The following is a 27,430-nucleotide window of genomic DNA, read 5'->3' as shown; positions in this document are numbered from 1 at the left end:
TAGATTTATGTTAATTTTTGTCGCCTCAGCATTTCTTTTCAGTTAAATATAACATATTCCATAAGCATTGTCATAACAAAGTGTCTGTGTCATAGGCATAGAATTACTGACACTACCTACTGGGAAAATTATTTACTTTGCACTATGTCAGACTGTTTGTGTCTGGGCACAGATGGTATTTTGGGACGGGTGGTGTGACAGGGCACATTGTGTTTGTCCGATTAGCTTGTTGCTGTAATATGTATCTTTAAAAATATTATCTTCTACTATATGTTTCATACCAAAGACCTGATGATCTTATCCTGAAACACTTCATGATTACAAAAAAAACATGATGATAAATAAAGGAAGATACTGTAACCCCCCCCCCCCCCCACACTCCACCGTTTGAAATTCCTTATAAATTCTGCCGCCACTCCATTTTAGTCACGCACCTGTATTGCACCAGCCTCTCTCAATGAACATCTTCCTCCCTCGATCCATCCATCCATTGTACACTGGATTCTTCTTGCTGAATGCCATCTTTTTTCTCTCAATTGCCCCCCCCCCCCCCCACCCAAAAAACAACAGCAATACCCTGCCCTGCTTCCACATACAACATACAGTTACCTGCTTCACCACAGCATAATTTTTTCAATCTTATTCTTCCATCTTTCAGCTGTAAGACCTTTCCATTTTCCCACCTCCAAATCCCTTCAAGATTGCGTACCTATTGTACACACACACACACACACACACACACACACACACACACACACACACACACACACACACACACACACACACACACAGAGAGAGAGAGAGAGAGAGAGAGAGAGAGAGAGAGAGAGAGTGCTAGCTTTGTTTGAAAACTAAGAGCTTTTGTGCTTTTTCCATGAGTCTGTCTCCTGATAAAAATCTTCACAATTTTGTGATTAACAATCTAATATTAAGTATGTTTACCCCGGAATTTTAAATTGAATCTCCAAGTTAGCTGCAATAGTTTTATTACATTTTGTATAATAAGGCAACTTCGGCAGTACTGCCATTGTCAAGTACACCTGGGAATATTACAGCTGGTGACGTTCATTTACTTTTGTGATTTACACGTGGAGTCGATCGTACATGTACACTTATGACTAGCTGGGTGATGTACATATTGCATCACTGATGAATCCTTTTGTTGTTGCTGTTTTTATGGTGGCAAAATAGTCAAGTAGTAATTTGACGTTTTGTTGAAATATTTCAATGATGCGGCACATTCACTGAGTGGTAATAGCTTGTCAGCAATATTGTATGAGTGACCGATAGTTTGGTTGTTTGTGTAGTCTCTGGTTGTTTATTTTTTTATCTGTTGCTGTGTTCCCAAATGTTAATAAAATTTTCCAGGTAATATTTATGTTTGAACTTAGCTCTGTTCGTGTAAAATGTCATGTGGATAATTTTTCCACGAATATAGAAATTTTCAATTCTTCTAGTATGTTCATGGCTAGTTCCCTTGGTATTGCATGTAAGATTTGAAGTGCAGTTTCAGTTTCATCGACTTTATGGGTTTCAGAAACCGAAACCTTAAAGGCAACAAAATTGAAACTGCATTTCAAATCTTATACACAATACAAAAAGGTACAGTCATGAATATACTTGAAGAGCTGGAAATTTACATACACATGAATAATTATGTGCACGACATATGAAAAGAACATAACTATTACCAAGAAAATTTTATTGACATTCTGGGACTTGACAACAAATAAAAAATAAGTAACCAGAGATTACAAAAACACCTAAATTAACTCACTCTTGAAAATTACTGCTTGACTTTATGTGACCATCATAAAAACAACAACAATTGACAAAAGGATTAATCAATAAGTACACATATACAATCAACTCCATATATCAATGTTGTGAAAGTAAATGAACTTCACCAAATGTAATATTCACAGGTGCAATTGACAATAGCAATACTGCCAAAATATGCCTATTGTACAAAACATAATAAAACTATTGGCATCTAACTTGGAAGATTCAATATAAATTGCAATATTACGTCATCTTTCGCACTGTGGGCCCAACTATACAAAAAATGTGTTTACTATGAGTAAATTCAGTCATTTATTTCATTATATTCTGATCACATCCTCCAACAATTTAAAGTCATGGTACTAAAACACACTGTCTAAAGTAAACTGATTCTTTTTTTTATGTAGTTAGTGTCAAGCATTACTTTTTAACAATATTGCTGGAAAAGTGGTCTCAGTTATTAAAAAAATGCTGTGCATATATTCCTAATTACCAAACTCGTTGTGGTACATGTGGTCAAAACGATCTTAAATCATTTTTAAAATTTTTCTGCATTGACTGCACACATGACAGACAACAAACGATAAAATTTTTCCGTACACTTACCCTTCCATGAAACCAGTCTTCACACACAATGCACTGAACCATTTCGTCAGGCTCTTCATCTTGGGGATCAGGATATGGTCTATGGCATGTACAGTACACGCCACGGAAATTCTGATTGTACTGGTTCAGCTCATTGACACTATCTCGCTCCTACAAATTCAAAGAAATATTTTTCTTAATTTTTGTGGGAGAAGGGGACCATTCTTAATAACTGTTGCTTAAGTCTCTAGTATATAATTATTATGGGCATGACTGAATGTACTTTAACATTTTACATGCAGAGCAACATCACAAGCAATCACAGTTTTGTCACTTGAAGGTAAGATGAGCAGATTTTTTCCTTAGTAGTGTGTATTATGATTGTGGTGAAGTTCACCAGTTTCATGATTTAGCAGTTACTTACTTTTATGGCTTGATACCCTTTTCCCTGACTTATTGTCAGTAAACCTAAGGGAAGCCGTATGTGCCATCTGCCTCAGTGCGGGCATATTTTATTTGTTTGTATATTGTCTTTTCTGAGACAGTACCCATCATTTGCAAAAACAACCCTGAAGTTTAGGCAAAAATCAAACACAGGCTGGTCAATGTACCACACAACAATTGTCAATACAGATCGTGGATTTGACCAGACATTAGTGTCCATCCCTGGCCTGTAAGATAGCATCCCATCTTAAGCTATGTAATGTCTCTGTCTCAGAAGTGGAGATCAGCTGCTGTTAAATACGCTTCTATGTACTCTTCCACAGAAGCATTATCAGTGAAATGAAATTAACATACAGCCTGTTCTACTAAGAATGCGGTGGCTATTCTTTGATGTTATCTGACGAACAACGATTAGAAAGCTAATTACAGAAAGACAGGTATTTGTGGAAACATGGCCATAATTAGTGATGTTTCAAGCAGTTCAAATGGCTCTAAGCACTATGGGACTTAACATGTGAGGTCATCAATCCCCTAGACTTAGAACTATTTAAATCTAACTAACCTAAGGACATTACACACATCCATGCCTGAAGCAAGGTTCGAACCTGTGACTGTAGTAGCACCACGGTTCTGTACTGAAGCGCCTAGAACCACTCGGCCACAGCGGCCGGCTAGTGATGTTAGGAAAACGTTCCCCAAATAAATTGGGACATCCATCTCGACAAAGTACTTACAAATTCAATTTCAGATCTGAAGATACTGGGTCAATAGCACAGCTTCTAAGCTTGTTTAGATAGGACGAAGTGTATGAACTATGGAAAAACTTTATGTTCTCGTGCTACGTTTTGTGCAATCACTAACTAAATCTCAAAGAAAAGGATCCCAGGAGAAAGAAATAGCAAGAACAAGCCTGCTGAGTATTCAGGAAAAGCTGAAATTGAGACAATGTACACCTACTTTACTTCAAGGCCTAAATGAAGATGATCTGTATGGGCATATGGAATTCTGGAAGTTGTATACAATCTGACAAGAAGCCGATTTCAAGTTTTGGAAAAGCATTTTTTGGAGCAATGAAGCAATTGGCAGAGCGAAGAGGCACAACTGTATCTACGGGGATTCTACAAATCCCCGTGTGGTGATGGAGAGGAAGCTAAACTTCCTGACATGTGGGTAGGGGCATAGATTCTCAGTGGTGGGCTATTTGCGCCAGATTTTTTAACAGTACTGGAAAATAGTCCACTTTTTGAACATTGGCATTTAATTACGGATACATTGATAAGTAAACAATACAGAGCACCACCGAATTATGGAGCTATTGTGAGAGAATTTCTAAATGGAAACTTTAATGAACAAACTGGGAGATGGGATATTACTGATTTGCGTCTATGACCTCCAGATATCACTTCCACAGACTTTTCAGTTTGGTGTACACTAAAAATGAGGTTTATCCTGTCAATATTCTTGACTGAAGCAATGAATGCAGCCAGAATTTGAAAACCTACTGCTTCCAGAAGATTTGTGATAAAATTTGTAAATCAGTGTTAGAAAAAAATGCTATATTTGCTTAGAACGACATGGAAAATTTGAGTATTTTTGTAGATTCATTGAATTCTAAATGTTTTTCTGTGTCCATAAAAAATTTGTATTTTCATTTTTTGACAACTGACAACTGACTTAAGGCCCACTTCGTATTTTAGGAGGTTGTAGTGCACATTAATTCAAATGAAACATTGCCTATAATATAGGTTCAATTTTTATTGGTTACAGAGACAGAGTTGTTACAATATAACCCAAACAAACACCAGTATTTGCAGATGTTGGGCAAACACAAACAATATCAAAGTTGATTTCCACAAATCCTACCTCCAACTTTGATGTACATTTCAATACACACACACACACACACACACACACACACACACACACACACACACACACACACACACACACACACACACACACCCCTCACTTCACAACCATCTCAACAGACAAAAATCTAAAAGGGTAATGCCTGAGGATCTTGCTGGCTAAGAAATTTTACCATGTCTACCAATACGTCTTCCAGGGAATGTTACATTTAGATGATGTGCCACCTGACAGTATGTGCAGGAACTCCATCATGCTGCAAGAACACAGCTATCCTTGTTGTCAAAGGAAAATCTTCCAATAATGTTGGAAGCAGTTTATAACAAAATCCTAGATAATGGAGGACTGTAAGACAATTTGGTACGAACGGGCCTAATCAACTGCTTATCTGCATCACACCACGCATTTACAGAGAAGAGTTCTTGAAAATGTTTCTCCACAAAGGCACGTTAGTTTAGTCGGACCACCACTGTGAGCCAAAAACGGTATTGATGCTATCACAAATGAAGGTGTGACTTATACACTTCTGAGATTGGCAGTGTGGAGGCAATCTGTAGTATTATGAACACTGAATAAATTTTCATCTGCCAAAATCACAGGAGTTGTCAGTGGTGATAAATGTGGACACTTTTAATTGGCGCAATAACGTGTATACATAGCTGTTATTTTTAAACTGACATGCTGACTTCCAGAACAGCTCACAATACCAACATGGACATACACCGTACAGCACCATTAATGTAGTGTAAAAGATTGTCTAATGTAAACATAAATCCAAAGATAGCAACAGAGTACTACCAAACCTAGTAATCTATATGAATGAATGATTTTATTGTCTTTGCAGGTGAAAATTTATTCTGTGTCCATGAAAGTGGCTTCATCAGTTAACAGTGTTAATGGGATTACTCAGCAGCGTTTCCATAACAAAGCATGTACACAAATATCACAATGGCATACTTAGCATTTGCAAATGTGTGTTGTATGCCTAACTGACCAACAGACCACAATCACAGATGAAAAATTCAATTATGTAAACTCAAGCACGACTTGATCTTATTCCACACTAGCTACCTATTATGCAAATCACAATGATCCCCTTGAAACTGGAGTCAACAGAAATGAACAAATGAGAATATGCATTCAAAGACAATTCACTAGTGATCACTACCATTCATTTGTATCCGAACATGAGATACATGAGAGGAAACAAAACCCAACACGAGAACGCACTGCATGCCGTGTTACTGTTTTTTTGGCCCTAATAACTTGCACACAGGTTAAAATACTATACACTTACAGCCTCGATGCAAAACTCTGATAGATACAGAGGCTTATTTTGTATGCTGAGTGTACTGGTTGACGAAGTAAGCTAAATGGCACAGGAAAGGAAGAATTTAGGTAGGCCAATTTGTATATGAACATGAAATGCATGCAGGTAATGCACTTAACACTAAATTGCAGTTCCAGCTTTCCTTAGTATTAGTTCAAAACTTTGCCTGTATCTCAGCTGATGCTTTTCACTGGTTTCTTTCTACAACAGAGGAGTAAATTTAAAAGTAAACAGTAAATTGTTACAAACAACATAATCTGAATAACACTTATTATTATAAACTGGACACATTTATTTATTTTTGTGAATGTTTCACATTCCAATAGCTGCTATAAAGCAGAAAGTTTCTGATGCATGCAGTGACATAAGCGAAGCACTTCAAGGATTTTATAAAAGTACATATAATTAAGATAATGCTTTCAAATAATCTACTTGATCACATCTGCTATATGCTTCTTTAGAGACCAGATAGCATGATACCTGGTAAATCTTCATTTCCCATACAAAATTTCTAACATAACTGTGATCTACCAGCCATGTAAGTTAAGTTCAGATACCATGAACATAAGGAATGAGAAAGATCGTGTCACTTACACATCGGAAATTTAAATTATCCTTGTTGTTGTTGTTGTGGTCTTCAGTCCTGAGACTGGTTTGATGCAGCTCTCCATGCTACTCAATCTTGTGCAAGCTTCTTCATCTCCCAGTACCTCCTGCAACCCACATCCTTCTGAATCTGCTTAGTGTATTCATCTCTTGGTCTCCCTCTATGATTTTTACCCTCCACGCTACCCTCCAATACTAAATTGGTTGTCCCTTGATGCTTCAGAACATGTCCCACCAACCGATCCCTTCTTCTGGTCAAGTTGTGCCACAAACTTCTCTTCTCCCCAATCCCATTCAATGCTTCCTCATTAGTTATGTGATCTACCCATCTAATCTTCAGCATTCTTCTGTAGCACCACATTTCACAAGCTTCTATTCTCTTCTTGTCCAAACTATTTATCGTCCATGTTTCACTTCCATACATAGCTACTTCCTGACACTTAAATCTGATGTCAACAAATTTCTCTTCTTCAGAAACGTTTTCCTTGCCATTGCCAGTCTACATTTTATATCCTCTCTACTTCGACCGTCATCAGTTATTTTGCTCCCCAAATAGCAAAACTCCTTTACTACTTTAAGTGTCTCATTTTCTAATCTAATTCCCTCAGCATCACCCGACTTAATTCGACTACATTCCATTATCCTCGTTTTGCTTTTGTTGATGTTCATCTTATATTCTCCTTTCAAGACACTATCCATGTCATTCAACTGCTCTTCTAAGTCGTTTGCTGTCTCTGACAGAATTACGATGTCATCGGCGAACCTCAACATTTTTATTTCTTCTCCATGGATTTTAATACCTACTCCGAATTTTTCTCTTGTTTCCTTCACTGCTTGCTCAATATACAGATTGAATAACATCAGGGAGAGACTACAACCCTGTCTCACTCCCTTTCCAACCACTGCTTCCCTTTCGTGCCCCTTGACTCTTATAACTGCCATCTGGTTTCTGTACAAATTGTAAATAGCCTTTCGCTCCCTGTATTTTACCCCTGCCACCTTCAGAATTTTAAAGAGAGTATTCCAGTGAACATTGTCAAAAGCTTTATCTAAGTCTACAAATGCTAGAAACGTAGGTTTGCCTTTCCTTAATCTTTCTTCTAAGATAAGTCGTAAGGTCAGTATTGCCTCACGTGTTCCAGTATTTCTACGGAATCCAAACTGATCTTCCCCGAGGTCGGCTTCTACTAGTTTTTCCATTATTATGGTTAAGAGATACATATTTACACTTGTTTACTTTCAGGGAAATTTACAGTGCCTTTTCATTTTAATAAAAATAGTTACAAAGCTTGTGGTTATTCACTCCTTTCCCATTGCAAGTATCTAATGAATTTATCGTCTCTCTCTCTCTCTCTCTCTCTCTCTCTCTCTCTCTCTCTCTCTCTCTCTCGTGCCCAGGAGAACATCTCCGTGCTTTGGCAATTTCCTAACAATCATATTTCTTTACTTTTGTCATTTGTGGATGTTCAGAGCTTAGAAGCATGTACAATATCTATATTCTTTTACTAACAACATTACATTGTCTTCAGACCACACCATCACTCATGCACAATGCATCAAGAAAGCTGATGAAAGCCTTCTGTACCGTTAGTGCTAAAGCGAAGAGGACAACAACTTCCTTTGATGGCTCACTAAAAAGACAAAAAACCAGTAACAAGTGAATGAACACACACAAACAAGAGCCAAACATGGCAAATGCCATTTGATCATACACACCTAGCATTTACAGCAAGGAATTCTTGTCTGCGTCAGGGTAAAGGGGGTTTACAAACAATAGTCATACAGTGTATTAAACCTTCAATCACAGTATCACTGCTCCCTAGTAAGCAGTTAGTGCAACTATGGAGAATTACTGCCCTTTGGGGTACAAACAAATGTCAAATGTTTTAACAATGATTTATAACTAGAAATGTTCGTACTAGGTTTCTTGTTCTATAATTGATGCTATCTTGTGAAGACGCGTAATCTGACACTTGGCTATCTTTCTCATTCTTTATGTAGATATCCACGTACAACAAGTGAATACAAATAAAACAGTTTTCAATTGATGACAATGTCTGAAAATGAATCTGTGATCATATTGTGGCAGTTCATTTTAAAGGTCTGTGTTGCTCCCAAAACTTTTACACTTCGCTATCACCGTTTTCAGCTACTGCCATCTTCAGATCTGTTACAAACAACACCAATAGTGTAACCAACTCAGTTCAGTTAGTTGAAGAAAAATCTATAACAGGTCTGGAGATATATAAGAAAATTAAACACACACACACACACACACACACACACACACACACACACACACACACACACACACACACACACGACCCTCAACTGCAGCATCTCGGAATTCCAGCCCAAGATGCCGGAGTTGGTGGTTCTGTGTGCAATAGGTGTGCTTTTTTCCTTTGTGTGTGTGTGTGTGTGTGTGTGTGTGTGTGTGTGTGTGTGTGTGTGTAGGGGGGGTGTCCTTTTTTGCTGATGAAGGCTGTGGCTGAAAGCTTTTTGTGTCTTTCAACTGTACCTGACAGGTCTTCTTTGTAGTAGGCAACAATCTGTCTTTTCCTACATTTCTGATATCCCTACCTGGAGTTTCCATTGTTTGCTAAATAAGAAATATTTATGTGATTAACATAGAACAATGAAAATAATCAATTATTGATAGTGTAATATAAATGGATAGATAAAAAAGGTCTCCTCACCAAGCAGTTGCAGGACCACCCACCCACCCTCACACAAAAGGATTTAACTTTTTCAAGCTTCCATAGGCAGTGGCTCCTTTCTCTGGCAGAAGAGTTGAAGGGGAAGGAAAGGAATTAAGGAAAAGGACTGGAGGGGTTCAGGGAAAGTGGTAACATTTATAAATGTCACCCAGAACCCCGGGTCAGGGGAGACCTACCGGACAGGATGAGAAGGAAAGGCTGATTGTTGGGGACTGCACCAGATGAAATTTGAAAACCTGAGGGCTTAAAGGTCGAAGACAGGGTAATATGCAAGATAGAGATTACAACTAAAACATCCCGCACAAGTTAAGAGTGAAAATCTAAGTAAATTGTATGTAATGGAGACAGGAGATGTGACGGCAAAAAATAGACAAGTCAGAAAATGAACGATGTAGAAAACTAAAATGGAGTGAAGAAAGGAGTAGTTATTGTGAGTAAATGTTACGACAGAAGCAATTAAAGTAAATCAATGACAGGTGGGCGGTGAGAACCGAAGATGTGTTGTAGTGCTAGTTCCCACCTGCAGGGTTCTGAAAAACTAGTGCTTGGGGGAAAAATCCAGATGGCACGTCCAGTGGAACAGGTACTGAGGTGGTGACTGTCATTTGTACAGCATGCTCTGCAACAGAATATTGTGTGTTGCCTGTATACACCCTCTGCTTATGTCCATTCATTCTGACTGGTATCTGGGTAGTGGTCATGCCAATGTAGAAGGCCAAAGAGTGTTTACAAGACAGCTGGTGTATGACATGTCGTTTCACAGGTGGTTCTCCCTTTGATAGTATATGTTTTGCCGGTTACAGGGCTGGAATAGGTGGTGGCAGGAGCGTGCATGGGGAAAGTCTTGCAGCAGGGACAGGAGCCATACGGTACGGAGATGAGTGCAGAAGGAGCATAGGGTCTGACATGTACGTTATGGAGATTGGGAGGGCAGTGAAAAGCTATTCTAGATGTGGAGGGCAAAATCTTAAGACAAGAATGGATCTCATCTCAGCATGATTTTAGGAAGTCATGGCCTTGTCAAAGAAGCTGATTGATACATTCAAGACCAGGATAATACTGGATAACAAGTGGTATGCTCCAAAATTAATTCCTTCCGTCTCAGCATTTATTCACAGTAACCACTCCTTTCTTTACTCCATTTTAGCTTTCTAGGTCTTAACATTTTCTGTCTCGTCTATTTTTCACTGACCCCCCCCCCCCTCCCCTCCCATCACTGTTATGTACAATGCACTTAGCTTTTCACTGTTATTAACTAGTGCACAACAATTTAGTAGTAATTTGTCTAGCATATTACCCTGTCTTCCAGCTTTAAGCTCTCAAGTTTTCAAATATTGTCCAGTGCAGTTCCCAACAATCAGCCTTTCCTTCTCATCCCATTTGGTAAGTCTCTCCTGACCTGGGGTTCTGGGTGACTTTCCTGAACAGTACCCCTTTCCCTAAACCTCTCCAGCTTTTTTCCTTCAACTTCAACCCCCCTCCCCCCTTCAACTCTTCTGCCAGGAGGAGTCACTGGCTCCGAAAGCTTGTAAAAGTTAAATCTTGTTTGTGTGTTTCCCCCCTGCCGCCACTTTGCGAGTAGATTTTTTCATCTATTCTTTTTTACATTGCATTACATGATTAACAGCTCCGCATACCAGCCAAACAAACTATAAAATATTCTGATGTAGGTATCAACAGCAAATTATACATGTAGGTACATCGTAAGCACTGGTGATGATCTGAATGCGTCAGGTATTTATACAAATAAATGAGGTCAGCAGGGGCACTATAGCTAGGGTACAGGAATAGCCAGTATCGCCTATTTGATAGCTGAAATGTAATGGACATGGCAAAATGAACATCTGATATTAAAAGACGTACTGACATAAAATATGTGCAATCAGATCCACACTTATGATCAACATACAAGGCGCAAATAGTAATAATAGGAAGCTCTTAGATTGGCAAAGTAAAATACACAATTGTGTAAAAGCCAATATAAAAAGTTTTTAAACCATAAGTGTAAGGTAATTAACCAAAAGTGAATATAAATTAAAAAGTTGGTAGTCAATAATACACCTGGAGCAGGATCTCAATGACGCTGCCTTGTGGCTTCTCTGTAAGAAGTTCTTGTTTTACTGTGGCTGAACATGCGTAAGAAGGCCTAATCTTCTCACTGCTAGTGGCTGGTGTGCACAACCGCCAGGCTAGGAACTTACCACAATTACTGTTTTACTACTCATACTACATTTTAACTACTAAATCTGTGATACTGGTTACTTATGTACTCTAGCTTTAGTGTCCTCTACTGGCATCATAGTTATTTGTATAAATACCAGACACACCCAAGTTGTAACCAGCAATTATTATGTACCTACATCAGAATATTTTACGGTGCGTATGGCTGTATGCATGGCTGTTAATCACTTAAATATTTCTTTTTTTATTTTCTTATGTGTCACTAGGCCCATTACAGATTGATTTTGTTTCAGCTAACTGAACTTGTTTGGTCATACCTTTGTTTTTGTGTGCAACAGATATGAAGATGGCAGTGGCTGGAACCAGTAACAGTGAGGTGAAAGAGTTTGTGTGATCAATAGGAAGCTGTAAAACAAAGAAAAACTGTTTTCTGTGCCAGTCAGTTATTTTGCCACTACATGTTTTAACGGCCCACAGCATCATCTTCAGGTGGAGAATTGTTTATTTACATGGCTAGTTTTTGTGAAAAGCACAGGTGACTTTTCACAGCAGCAGACCAAGGGCAATGTAAGTTTTGTGGTTTCTTTCGCTAAAGGTAAAAATTGTGTATTTAGAAAGGCACTTACGAGGTTAAAAAACACGAATTTCTGACACGTGGTGGTGGTGGTTAGTGTTTAACGTCCCGTCGACAATGAGGTCATTAGAGACGGAGCGCAAGCTCGGGTTAGGAAGGAAGTCAGCCGTGCCCTTTCAAAGGAACCATCCCGGCATTTGCCTGAAACGATTTAGGGAAATCACGGAAAACCTAAATCAGGATGGCTGGAGATGGGATTGAACCGTCGTCCTCCCGAATGCGAGACCAGTGTGCTAACCACTGCGCCACCTCGCTCGGTATTTCTGACAGAGAATTGGACTTACACAGGCAATAGTTGTTGTTGTTGTTGTTGTTGTTGTTGTTGTTGTTGTTGTCTTCAGTCCTGAGACTGGTTTGATGCAGCTCTCCATGCTACTCTATCTTGTGCAAGCTTCATCTCCCAGTACCTCCTGCAACCCACATCCTTCTGAATCTGCGTAGTGTATTCATCTCTTGGTCTCCCTCTATGATTTTTACCCTCCGCGCTACCCTCCAATACTAAATTGGTTGTCCCTTGATGCCTCAGAACATGTCCCACCAACCGATCCCTTCTTCTGGTCAAGTTGTGCCACAAACTTCTCTTCTCCCCAATCCCATTCAATGCTTCCTCATTAGTTATGTGATCTACCCATCTAATCTTCAGCATTCTTCTGTAGCACCACATTTCACAAGCTTCTATTCTCTTCTTGTCCAAACTATTTATCGTCCATGTTTCACTTCCATACATAGCTACTTCCTGACACTTAAATCTGATGTCAACAAATTTCTCTTCTTCAGAAACGTTTTCCTTGCCATTGCCAGTCTACATTTTATATCCTCTCTACTTCGACCGTCATCAGTTATTTTGCTCCCCAAATAGCAAAACTCCTTTACTACTTTAAGTGTCTCATTTTCTGATCTAATTCCCTCAGCATCACCCGACTTAATTCGACTACATTCCATTATCCTCGTTTTGCTTTTGTTGATGTTCATCTTATATTCTCCTTTCAAGACACTATCCATGTCATTCAACTGCTCTTCTAAGTCGTTTGCTGTCTCTGACAGAATTACGATGTCATCGGCGAACCTCAACATTTTTATTTCTTCTCCATGGATTTTAATACCTACTCCGAAATTTTCTTTTGTTTCCTTCACTGCTTGCTCAATATACATTGATTGAATAACATCAGGGAGAGACTACGACCCTGTCTCACTCCCTTCCCAACCACTGCTTCCCTTTCATGTCCCTTGACTCTTATAACTGCCATCTGGTTTCTGTACAAATTGTAAATAGCCTTTCGCTGCCCTTATTTTACCCCTGCTACCTTCAGAATTTGAAAGAGTATTCCAACCAACATTGTCAAAACCTTTCTCTAAGTCTACAAATGCTAGAAACGTAGGTTTGCCCTTCTTTAATCTAACTTCTAATATAAGTCGTAGGGACAGTATTGCCTCACGTGTTCCAACATTTCTACGGAATCCAAACTGATCTTCGCCGAGGTCGGATTCTACTAGTTTTTCCATTCGTCTGTAAAGAATTCGCGTTAGTATTTTGCAGCTGTGACTTATTAAACTGATGAGTGTCACATATACCTTCAGCCAGCCAATTGTTGGAGACATGTTTGGAGGCAAACCGGTCAGGCTGAACGCCATAGACACACTGCCCAACAAGTGCAGCAAGGTGGAGGTTCCCTGCTGTTTTGGGATGGCATCATGTGGGGCCAACGTACGCCGTTGGTGGAGATGGAAGGCGCCATAACAGCTGTACGATACATGAATGCCATCCTCTGATCGAAAGTGCAGCCATATCGGTGAAGCATTTGTCTTCATGGACAACAATTCGCGCCCCCATTGTGCACATCTTGTGAATGACTTCCTTCAGGAGAACGACATCGCTTGACTAGAGAGGCCAGAATGATCTCCAGGCATGAACCCTATTGAACAGGTCTGGGATAGATTGAAAGGGCTGTTTATAGACGTGATCCACCAATCAATCTGAGGGATCTATGCCAAATCGCTGTTGAGGAATGGGACAATCTGGACCAACAGTGCCTTGATGAACTTGTGGATAGTATGCCACGGCAAATATAGGCATGCATCAATGCAAGAGGACATGCTACTGGGTATTAGAGGTACAAGTGTGTACAGAAATCTGTACCACCACCTCTGAAGGTCTCACGTATGGCAATAAAAAGGGCAGAAATGATGTTTACGATTTTCTCTATTCCAATTTTCTGTACAGTTTCTGGAACTGAGGTGATGCAAAACTTCTTTTGATGTGTGTATATAAAATTATGTGTAGTAAATGCCCAGCTCAGTACATAGGTCAAACAGGCAGTTAACTTCCACACCAGATTCAAAGACACATCAATGACTTCCAATACAACACATCAAACAAATCTGCAACAGTTTCCCATACAAAAAATACAGGACATCTATTTGACAATGCAGAAAGCAATCTTAAGACATTACACACACTGAACAAAAGATGTATCTACAAGATCTGACAAAGTGCTTAAAGCGTGCTCATAATTTACAATCAACGCACTACATTTAATGTAGCTACTCATATTCATTTCCCAATAAGCTCAACCTACAATATACAAGGCAAAGAAAAAATTCTGCTCTTGGCAGTTTGAATGAGACTCCTCACCCCAAATCAAGACAAGCAAAAGCTAGTTCCACCAACAGGCTTAATAAAAATGTTAACCGATGCTCTGGGACACTGTAATTGCTTGCAGCGTGACCAATAACAGGTAGTACAAACTATGCCCTGTGCCACTAGCACAGTGACACAACGCAGCACGGTGGGGAATAGTTATGCAGATTGGTTGATGTTCAAGTCGCATTTGCACCAAATTGTATTCAATTTATACCTCCACAACACAGCATAATTTGTATTTTTATTACTGTTACTTTCAATGAAACACTGACACATAACATGAACTCCTTACAGACGTACACGATCACACGTGAAGCCAATAGAAAATAATAGCGGATACAAAACATCGTCTATAGCCAATGGCGTACAAAAACCACAATAGATAGGCTACAATAGATTGCCCATTATGCTACAACTCCATTCTGTATGTTTGATGTCCAGGCTTATCTTCACAGAGACAGTACAAGCATGTTTTAGAGATGTTCAAACCAACCACCTTGCATCTGGAAACACTTCGCCACTCACCTTATGATACTTTGCTGGTCTCTATGCAACATACCTGCATCCACTACTGCCAAAGCGGCATGCATGCAAACTATTATGTCATGTGCATCCATGGGCGGAGTACTATAAACTTGTTCCTTTAAGTGCCCCACAATTAAAAATCTAGTGGATTAAGGTCCAGAGAATGTATACGAAATAACCCACTTTGCAGGAAATGCTCCATTTAAATAGTTATGCACATTCATTCCGAAGTGTAGCAGCGCACCATCAAGCTGAAACCATAGCTGTCGCCGAACACCAACTGGAAAGTTTTCTAATGGCTCAGGCAATGCATTGCAAAGAAACATACAATACACGGGAGCATTAAAGTTGTCCAGGACTCGACGATGGCCCAAAAGCATTCCTCCCACAGTTCCAACCCACAGGTTTATGCCAAAGCGTGCCTGAAAGCCATGTTCACAGATGACATGTGGATTGTGTTCCGATCAATAATGGCTGTTGTGAGGTTGAAAATACCTTCATGAATCAGTATCATGTTATTTATAAAATGTTCGTTCCCTTATACTTGGTGGAAAAGCCATTCACATAACTGTACATTGAATGCAGTTTCTGGCCGCTGGTGTTGAATTAATATGTAATGATATGAATGCAATTCTTCATCGTGCAATGCTTCAACAACCAGTCTTTGAGATATCTGGGACTGCCTTGCAATCTGACAGGTACTTTGCAGAGGTGACTGGTGAGCAGTTTCAGGAATTGTGTCCTCTGCTTGTGGAGTATGTCTAGTTCTCGGATGACCTCTGCCCATTACTTGTGGACGAAGACAACCTGTTTACCAAAGGCATTACTCCTGACGATGAAAAGCATTCGTATAAGGATGGTGCCTTTGAGTGAATCATTGAGTATATGTTTGGTTATCAGATGCACTCAGCATCAAAAGCGTATCAATGTACTCATCGTTTGTGCACTTCATCAAGAAGCCGTCCTACGTGAATTTGACAGGATCAGTTATGGATGTGCATGTAGACAGATGTATGCAGTTTCTTGGATCCCACTGTCAAGTGATAGGCTGCTTCCATGTGACAATATGACAAGAACTAGGGAACAGAGGCACAAAAACTAAAAAAAAGGAAACTGATCAGGATCTGAAACATAGCTCCACTATGCGTGTGGGTTTGATGTCCCAGCAGTCCACTTACTGGGCTACGATGGCTGGTATGGTACTGTGGGATCTATATGTTCCTCTGCACATTCCAATGTGCTGCATGATGTGACTTCATTGCCCACTCTAAATTTTTAAACAGGTGTTTTCAAAATGCCAATGGACTTGCTGCAACAGTAATATCCATTCCCATCAGATCGCTGAAGTCAACTGCTGTCAGGCTTCAATGAATGGCAGTCCAAACTGCTGAGCACTGTTGGCAAGCGGGCTGCACTCACCCCTTGTGAGGCAAACTGAAGAGCTACTTGACTGAGAAGTAGCGGCTCCAGCCAGGAGAGCTGTCTGCTGACCACATGACCATTAGTACCTGCACCCAGAGACACTTACATGCTGAGGATGGTTGGTAGGTTATTTGATCTGGGGGAGAGGACCAAATACTGAGGTCACTGGTTCCATGATACAGGATGGCATAAATCAAGGGAGGATCAACACAAACAGCGCAGTCTAGTCAATGGGAAGGAATAAGATGCAAACACAAACGGAAAACGGACATCCAGGTTAGCAAGATGAGGATAAAACAAAGGGCGTAGGTGGCAATGGGGAGAGCAGGGGTGTCCCAGAAACGCTACATGCTATGGGGCACAGCACTGCCACTGACCTGTCCAGACAGCAACACCGTATCACTGTCACACCAAGAAAAGAAGACACAAGAAAAGGGGAAACAAAACAGCAGATCAGACAAAATGTTGGGAAAAGGCAGGCAGAACACAGCCAGTGTGGAGGTAAAGTCAAGGCCACCATAACCAACCTATCCTAACAAAGGGACTGAAATTCCAGGCCGGCCGCGGTGGTCTTGCGGTTCTAGGCGCGCAGTTCGGAACCGTGCGACTGCTATGGTCGCAGGTTCGAATCCTGCCTCGGGCATGGATGTGTGTGGTGTCCTTAGGTTAGTTAGGTTTAAGTACTTCTAAGTTCTAGGGGACTGATGACCACAGCACTTGAGTCCCATAGCACTCAGAGCCATTTGAACCATTTTTGAAATTCCAGAGGAAAATTCAAGGACTTATACCTGAGAGTACAAGCCACTTTCACAAAGAAAACCAAGGACAGACGTAACCATGTGAGGGTCATCCACTAACACTCAAGACAAGGAAGGTGAGAGGGCACACTTAGTGTGAAGGGCCAAAAGGTGGGGACAGTCAAGCAAAAGATGGATCACTGTGTGTGGAGCCACGCAACTAAAAGGGGGGCAGCTCATGGGAGAGTAAAAAACCATGGGCCAACCTAGTGTGGCCAATACGAAGACAGTAGATTCCCACCAATAGACACAGAGGGAAGAATACCAGATGGTGGGCATCTCTTTGATGGTGCAAAGTTTATTAGAGAGAGCGGGGAGGGGGGTAACCCCCCCCCTCCCCCAAAAGAGTCAGCCCGCAACTCAGCAAAAAGGGATTTGATGTAATGCCGCAAATCCACCTCTGGGTGGGGTCACAGAAAATGGGAATGGGCAGTAAGCGACCCCCCCCCCCCCCCCCCCCCAAGGCAGATGATTAGCTAGGTCATTACCCAGGATACCTAAGTGGACAGGAATCTGTAGGAAATCAACCAAACAAGCAGCAAGCAGCATCACCAACATAAGCGAGAAGGTCGTGGATGGTAAACACCAAGAGGTGGCAGGAAAAATACCAAGGACAGCATGAAGGCCACTCATTGAGTCAGTACATACAAAAACTAGGGTGAGGGACGACTGTTTAATGTAACAGAGGCTCGATACATGGCCATCAATTCCGCAGTAAACACCCCACGTGTAGCAAGCAAGAGATAGTGTTCCATACCAACAGAAGATATGAAGGCATATCCCGCAAGATCAGCTGAATTAGAGCCATCGATGTAAAAAACAATGGCATCCTGAAACTACTGTAAGAGTGTTTGGAACAAACAACACAACACCGTTGGAACAATGGAGGCTTTCAGTCCCCAGAAGAGATCCATCCGAATCCATGGTTGAGGAACTAACTGGGGATGGAGGTGTTTCAGGAGAGAACATGGGGAAGAGGACAAGGAGGGCAGATGAAAGCCATGGCGGAGAGAAGCAAGGCGTAGTCGAACCCCAGTAAACTGATCCGAGGGTGGGCAGTAAGCGATCGACAGCCTCAAGGCGCGAAAAGAACAGAATAGGAAAGGTGAGCAGGGGAAGAATGGGTAGCGATTGCATAGGAAACCAAGAGTTGAAACTGCCGAATCTAAAGGCCATGGACCTCAGAGTCAACCAGAAGATTACTGACAGGGCTAGTGCAAAGTGCACCGGTGGCTAAATGGATACAATGATTGTGAACCAGGTCCAATAGGAGCAGCGGGAAGGGACAGCTGATCCATAAAACTTGACAACCATAGTCCAAACGGGAAAGAACTAAAACCTGGTAGAGAAGGGCCGAACAACGCATGCCCCAAAAGGTGCGGGCAAGGAAGCGAAGAACACCGAATTCCTGAAAACAGTCATCATTCAACCGATGGATATGAGGCAACAAAGTAAGCTTGTTGTCAAAAAGAAGACTCAAGAAACCGAACTGGATGACCATGGTCAGGCACTGGGCACAGAGGTAGAGCTGAGTTAGCCCAAATACAGAGATCATCCACATACAGAGCAGGGGTGATCAATGGTACAGCAGAGGCCACAAGCCCACTAATAGCAATTACAAAAAGGAAACTTAATACAGAGGCCTGTAGAAGGCCAGTCTCCTGGGTCTGCAGAGAGCTTAGAACAGTGTCAACCAAGACTGAACGACTGGTGGGACAGGAACTGGCGAATAAAAATCGCGAGAGGGCCTCAAAAACCCTACTTGTGGAATGTAAGGAAAATGTGACAGCACCAAGCTGTATTGTATGCCTTACGAAGTCCGAAGAAAATTGTAACAAGATGGCAGCACTGACAAAAAGCCTGCTGAACTGCGGTTTCCACTCGCAGATGATCGATCGAAGATCATCAAAGATTCAAGGACCCAACTGAGTCGATAGGCCACCATCCGTTATAGCAACTTGCAGGGGACATTTTTCAGGCTGACAAGCTGTAACTATCAAGGGAAGATGGATGCTTACCACACTTAAGGACATGGATGGAATCAGGGCCAGGAAGAGAGGGCCAGAAGAAGCTACCATTCAGTAAAAGGTTCACTGTAAGATTCCTCCTGACAAAGGGTAAAATATAAGCAGGAAGCTTTAGCCGACTGTTTCTGGAGGAGGAAGGCAGCTGGATAGAAGGCTCACGCTGATGCCGTCACAAAATGGATCGGAAAGTGTTCATCCAGAATGGGAGACTGCCACTAAGAACCTTGGAGTGCGCAGAGTGATGGCTGCACCTGTGATGAAGGGACAGAAGAACTGAGAGAGGAGACAAAGCTTTCCCAACACCCATTTGCTAAGTAACGGGCTTGGGCGTGAAGACGTGTAAAGATGCTAAGGAGGACAGGTGCTGCTTAAGATGATGGAAGGCACGACAACAATCATGGATAGCGGTGGCAATAGCCTTGCTCCACCACGGAACTGGCCAACGGTGAACAGGGCCTGACAAGCAGGGAATGGCAATGCCGACAGCACAGGTAATCTCATTGGACAGATTATGGATGACTTCATCAATAAAACATGACAAAGAAAGTGGAAACACAAGATGAAAGTTGTATAGAGGCTAATCAGCTTGATGGAATGTCCAGAAGGAAAATCTGGTCATCAGGAGACGGGAAGGGAATGAGAGAATCAACAGGAAATGGTCACTATCGCACAAGGTTATCGTGTGGCAACCAGTGAAAGAAAGGAAGAAAGGGGAGCGAAAGATAAAACAGCAAAGAAAGTGCCATAAACAGCACTAAAATGAGCAGGGGAACCCTCATTAAGAAGGCACAGGTCATGTCCACAAGAAACTGATCAATGAGTGAGGCGCCCCCAACTATATGGAGACACACTGACCCACAAAGGGTGATGGGAATTACAATCCCCGGGGAGAAGGAAGGGAGGGGGGAGGTACTGAAGGGCTGTTATGGCAGCAGTTGTAAGTGGCCTTTCAGAAGGGAGAGAGAGATTGCAAACCGTGATGGCAGAGTCCAACTGGACCCGAACAGCAACTGCTTCCAATGTGGTGCAAAGTGGGGTCCATGTACTAACAATATCCATATGGACCAACATGCAGACAACAGTAGAAGCCTTCAAAAGGCTGACTCGGTTCCGAAAGAAAGCACGGAACACACAAACATACAGTTAAGTCAGCATCAGTAAAATGAAATTCTTGGGTTGGGTTGATCTGTGGGAGGAGACCAAACTATGAGGTCATCGGATTAGCCCTGAGTTCCTAATCAATCTGAAGGATGAGGTGTCCATGAAAAATGTCTCCCTGGACTATATTCAGAGACTGGTGAGGTAATAGATGTCACCAACATCACAAGCACAAAGAGCTGCAGACTTGGTGGCAGAAGAAGCTTTCTTTGATCAACCGCATCTTACTGAGAGATCCATTTCGTGGCAGTGAATGTGTCCCCACCTGTCCTACTACAGATCTTGTAGTGAGGGAAGTGTTTCACACCCACCTGGCAAGCATGGTCCTCTTCCCAGGATGTAGCCAGATAAAGAAAGGCTGCAGGGTCATCAAACAGAGCATTCAATGTTCTTTACCACTCAAAGAGATGTCTGTAGGAGAACGACCTGATTTTTGGATCCTGACACATTTCATGCACAAAGCATTTGCCCGGATACCATCCACTTCGATCAGGGTTCTCCCCACGGGTGCCACCCATCCACAGCAAGGGCTGTCTAGCATGGCGGCCACTGCTGGGAGTTTCGATGCTCCAGAATGACAAGCAACAACTCCTAAGAATACATGGCGAGGCAATAGCTCAGGTATCAGAAGTATGATGCTCAGACGGGTACAAAACCATGGACGGGCTACATGTGCTGGTGACCTATTGGGGCAGAGACGGCTACAGCAGGGGAAAGAAAAGGGGTAGGAAAGGGGGAAGAGGAATCCAAACCGTAGACATTATGGAGGGAGTTCTTCCCCAAATGGCTCACACTACAGACAGAATAGTCAGAAGTGGGGCTCAAACAACAAAGAGGGACCAAAATTGCAAAAAAGGATGAAAGAGAAAAGACACGGGAAACAAAAGTGCATGGAGTACCGGAAACCAGGCGGATAGCCAGGTCGACATAAATAAGGACACTGACAGAGGGGGGGATATAGGCTGGTTGGTCGTTCAGTACCACTGGGCCTTCCGAGATCTGTTCGGATGGAGTTTTCAAAATGCACCCAATCTGATTTTGCAAGATAAACTTTGGGGTATGAATATGGATGAGGAAGCACAAGCTGACATCCAACTGTGGCATTTTTTTCCTTCACTCTGTATATGTATGACTTGATGTAATCTTTCTTTACAAATGAAATTAAAATAAATATTGAATTGTACAAATGTCTACAACATTCAATCTTTTATATTCGTATCCAATGTAAGCAAGAAAGTCTGCAACACACAGCATCTCTGAAGTTTGTTTATTATCAAGTCGTTCAAAGTATATAATCAAGAAAAGTAAATCGACAGCTGGTCTCAGTGTATACATTGGCTGACCAGAAATAGGCCACGTCAATGGCATTTGGCATCACGTGTATCAGGTCTGTCATTGAGAGTGTGACTGGAGATGACTAACACTGTAGCAGATGGTTCTTAGCGTGCACACATGCAAAAAAACTGACTCCACAGAAAGACCCCACTTCAGCAGGTTGGTCTTGCATCTCAGGTATTTGAGAGTAGTCTGTTGAGAGTCTTCCACACTGTCCACTTTTCTGAATGATCAGGGGGAAGATTTTTCTTCAGAACTAACTATTTCTCCAGATGCTGACATCCCACTCGAGCCCACTTAGAGAAACTTGCTCACTGCGGTGCTCCTACAGGAGCTTCAGTAGCTGCCAAGAAGTTCTTTATTGATTTCCACTGAGGATGTGCTGGTTGATGGCCATACAAATGGTGGGCTTCCTTAGCCACAGCCTTGCTATTCCCGCATCTAGCGGTCTATCTGGTCTCTAATATCAGGATGGGCTATGCCAGCAAAGTTTATCTACAGGTGTTATGTCTTAAACAATCCATGATATGGGACAGGTCTCATCATGTGCCAGATTTATGTTTCTGGCATAGATGTGGTTGTATCGTACCAAACATGCATATTCACTACTGGAGTAACACAGCACTAGCACACTAGTTCTCACAGTGTGTGGGTGTAATCTCCATGCGATATCAGTCAAGTGTCTGCACTACGTTGTTTCTGTAAAACTTTAGCTTCATGTTTAAGCACAATTCGGCTACAGGTTTTTCCTTATAGTAGGTGATAAATTCTTGCAGGGCATTTTGATAAGGTTTGCCCCACCCCAACAGTTAGCCTAAGCAGTGATTGCAGAGTCATCAGCACAGATAAAACTCTGTGTTTCTTCAGGCAATGGCTGATCATTACTGTAGACATTTAATAGCTATGGTGCAAGCAGCACTGAAGTGACAGTGTAAATATTATGTACAGTGAACAGGGCATAAAAAAGGAAGCAGTATGCAGACTTTTTACAAGTCTGCCGCAACTGTAATTACAACTCACCGGTAGAAATTCATGTTTTTAACATCAACAGTGCCTTTCCTAAATACATAATTTTTATCATCAACAAAATATGAAACATAACCTGCACTGTCCTTGGTCTGCTCTGAAAAAGTGTCTACTCTTCACCAACACCAGCCATGTAAATAAATAATTCTCTGCCTGAAGATAATGGTCTCAACCTTGGAAACACATAATGGCAAAATAAATATGTGACAAACACAGAAAACAGTTTTATTTGTATTGATCAAGAGTTGCAGCCCTCATTAATGCTGCCCTTTAAGAACAAAATATTCGTAACAATTGTATGTTTATGTTACTTGGGCTAAGACAGCAACCCCCCCCCCCCCCCCCAAAAAAAAAAAAGCTATGTTGTCGCAGCACTGCAGTGCTTTGACATTATAGTTCTCTTTTGCTCGTACACTTTTTTTTTAAAAAAAAAAATGGGTGGGCTGAATGTACTGACACAGGCCAACATGGTGTGACAATTGTCACATGTACTCAAACAAGGATGGGAAAGATCGGAACACCGACAATGTTTATTTTGCTTCTTTGTTATTTTTGGAACAGAGAGATTCGTAGCATAGCCCACGGTCTAGGTAATGTAGTACGGTTGAGGGCAGGTAAACTCAATTGATGTGATAGGACAAAAACTCCAAAAATGCTTGGTATGGCACATATTTTATGCATTTCTGATTTAAATAACGGTTTCACTTCAACAATACTGTGGATCAAAGAAGATGAGGGGTATTGGCAGATTCAATATTTTCGTGTTTTGTTTAAAAGAAAGACATGATTCAAAACACTATACTTGATTTTTATCTTCTGTATGTGTCTGTTGACTCACACGACAAATTCTTTAATTGTCGGTCATGACGTGTTTATACCTCATGTAATCTTGCATTTCATTACATAAACTAATCTTCCAATCTTACAACTACACTGTCATCATTAACTTACTTCACAGCGGATGGGCAAACTAAACCACCATTTTTTGCAGGAAGGCAAATGTCCTAAATTTATGTTCATTTATTGATGACAAGTTTTAACATAGGCAAAATGTTGTTTGCATTGATTGATTGTTCCGGTTCTTGGTAGAATATTTTGTACATCATGAATGAAACACACACAATACTGCTGTAATATTTATTATTTGTTACATGAACCAGATTTCGGCTGATTCACCATCATAAGGTACACATAAGTATGTGGTGCAGTGGAATTTTGTTAGCTCAAAAATTTTAAACTTGTGCATGTGTAGAGTATCTCCAGTTCCAGATACAAAAATGTTAATGTTAGAATAGGAATAAAAGAAGCAAGGTTATTTCAATGTAAATGAGATTATTTAACTAAGATAAAATATGCAACACATTAATTAATGAACTACCGACAAATTACACCATTAGTACATAGAACAATATAACTGACCAATAAACTCTGGTAACACATTCCAAAGATGTGTCTGAATAAATAATCTTGCCATTAATAGATCATAAATTACAAAGAGATCAGACATGATAATGATATTAAGAAGGTGTGTGATTATACAAAGTAAAATTTTTTTGGGTCAATGGAAGTGTCCCATGATGTATGGTGCAGTTGTGCGTGATGTCATTACAGCACTGAGTTTTCGAGTTGGTTGTGTTTGCAGATGTCATGTTGGGTTAGATGATGCCCTCTGGTGCTGTATATGTATGTGCTGTGTGTAACTTGTTATACTGCCTTCATTTGAGTTTGTGTGTACACAATGCAACTTTGCTGGGAGTGTTAGCTGTTAGTCACGCATCGTGCATTGGAAGTGTTTTCAGTGAGTTACTAAGCTTTTTTTTTGTTTATGTGTTTGGCATTATTGTTAGTCATAGGGAGGGAGAAGAGGCACTCTTCCTAACTTGCAATCTTATTTCAATCCTATTTAGATGAGTATTGCTGGCAGATGAGTTTCCTTGGAGATTTTTTTTTTTTTTTTTTTTTTTTTTTTTGGGTATGACAGTTGCGTTTGAGATATACAGAGCAATGGAAATTCCCGATTCCAGTTTTCATAGTTGTTGTTGTTGGCTGTTTGGTATTGACGGTTGCAGTTGATCTATATAAGTCAAGAGAGGTGCCTGATTCGTGTGATCTTTGTTGGCATAGCAGAATGCTATCATTTTGTGCCTTTCTGTCACTTTACTTTGGGACCATGCAGTTTTTTTTTCCTTGTTATATATTTAGCCTGTCTCCACCCTAAACCCTCAATTTCCTGCGGTCGTCCCATTAGTTACGTTTTATTTTTGGGGCGAGACGTTGCTGTGTTATTTGATTGTTTTCACGTTTGTTGGAGTGTATATGTAGTGATGTCACAGACGCCATATTGGAGATGATGAAAGCAATGGTTTCTGACTTATTGGTGGCATGAGTCAAAGCAGACAGGTGGAACATGATAGACATGTGGTAATTAACTTCCATAATTTCAAGTATGGAAATGTGCACCATATGTTGCATTCTTGAGGTGGTGGGTTCAAGGCAGTGTAAAGAAGCTAAGACCTCTATTTTCTGCCTTTTGTGTGTTATAGGTTACACCAACGGTAGAAAGGTTGACATTCCTACTTGAAGGAACACCACAGACGTTGGAAACTTAGAAAAGTACGCTCAACTTTTGCGGACAGCCTGTTTAAAGGAGGTCATACTTACAAGGTAAAACGAAGTATTACGTACATCCACCAGGAAAGGAAGGTAAACTTTCTTGAGGGTTACTTACCACATGTCTATCAACCCAAGCCCAGTACTGAATAACCAGATATGGTTCCCTTACTCACCATTTCTAGCTGCAAATACTACTAATCCCACCCAGGAGATTTTGTAAATTGAGCCTCTTGCTCACATGCTCCATTTCCTTTATATCGGTTACTGTAACTTCTCTTGTGTTAAACAAATTACACTGTACCATATCTGATCTGTTTGTAATTTATGATCCATTAAATACAAGATTATTTTGCTCACCCACAACTTCGGAATGTGTCACCAAAGCTTACTGTTCAATTACGTTCTTCTATGGACAACTGTTACAATTTGTCTATAGTTCATTTAATTATCACATATTTTATCTTACTTAAATAATCTTACATAACATATACACTGCAATGTAACCTCACTTGTTTTATTCCTATTCTAACATTAACATCTCTGGAATTGGAGATACTCTGCACATGCACTAGTTCAGGATCTTTGGTCCAACAAAATTTCATTGTACCTATATCTGCGTACCTGATGATGGTATAACATCCGAAAACTGGTTTGTGTAATAAATAATGTAGAAAGTTATCCTCGTGTTGTGTGTGTTTCATTCACAATAAATGTTTTGTAACTATCCTCCAGGCTGTAAATGATAATACTTGGCATTTCATTTCTTGTTTAAACTGAGTACATGAATTAAGCAGACAATGGAGCTCTCTGGAAGCACACTCTTCACTGACCTATTACTAGCTTTACAAAGTTCACTCAAGCTTCGTGTTTTTTTTATCGTCAATGTCCTAACTGGTGAGTGCAGATTAAGTTCCGTTTCCTGCTCCCCCCACCACTTAGCTTTAATATACATAAACCCATAATAAGCCACAAATAGGCACAAAATAATGGCAATCTCACAAATTCAGTGCCAAGAACAAAGAGAGCAAACAAGTATAAAATACCGTACTAAAGAGTACAATCTTTATATACTTCCATGAAGTGTCACCTGATGGAATAGCTAAGATATGGTTATATAGTTTAGCAATATACTAACAAACATAAGGTTAAATACGAGAACTCTGGATAGCCTATATGGTTTAGAACATGAAAAATACTCACAGGTTCCAAATTACACTTTCTTGGAAATCTGCTGTTCCCACAGTCACAGCGGAAATTCCTAGAAAAAAAAAAAGCACTGAATTAATATTATGTTCTAATTTTACGAAAAGCATGTCAGAAGTCAACTACAAATTTGCGAAATGTAGAAAACAACTATTTCGAAAACAATATCATCAAATTTAGTTCTCTGGCTTATCACATCTGTGAACTTTTACACAAGACAAAAAAATGAACCTATAAAACATTGTCTTACGGAACCTTTTAGTATAAAGCTCGACCAATTCGTGGCCTTCATGGCAATGGTAACTACATGCAAGGCATATTCCACCTGGTTTGAAATCATCGTTAGTTAACGGAATGCAAGTAACACATGCATACAAGGCTTGTCTCTTCACGTAACCCTGTAACAAAACCAAGTCATAACGATATTAGTATTCCACCGGCAACATATGTTAGTTAGCAAGCTGCAAGAATACTACAGATGTCACAACACGCTTCACAATAAACAGTCTTCAATAAATTGTGTTTGGTACTAGTC

The 27,430-nt window shown here is 40.7% G+C and overlaps 1 protein-coding gene across 1 annotated transcript in view; it reads right to left on the bottom strand.

The window, feature by feature from the left end:
- Positions 1–27,430, bottom strand: part of LOC126279073 (putative E3 ubiquitin-protein ligase UBR7) — a 62,951-nt gene that overhangs the window by 34,294 nt on the left and 1,227 nt on the right. The window contains exons 2-4 of the mRNA XM_049979531.1: positions 27,151–27,293; positions 26,893–26,950; positions 2,389–2,538 (exon numbers count right to left, since the gene is read on the bottom strand). Of these exons, the coding sequence (XP_049835488.1) occupies positions 2,389–2,538; positions 26,893–26,950; positions 27,151–27,293 (351 nt within the window). The remainder of the gene's footprint in view (positions 1–2,388; positions 2,539–26,892; positions 26,951–27,150; positions 27,294–27,430) is intronic.

The sequence above is a fragment of the Schistocerca gregaria genome, chromosome 6, assembly GCF_023897955.1.
Source record: "Schistocerca gregaria isolate iqSchGreg1 chromosome 6, iqSchGreg1.2, whole genome shotgun sequence".
Taxonomy (NCBI): Eukaryota; Metazoa; Arthropoda; class Insecta; order Orthoptera; family Acrididae; genus Schistocerca; species Schistocerca gregaria.
Note: the sequence above shows the minus strand (reverse complement) of the source record. Positions and strands in the feature narration are given on the sequence as shown.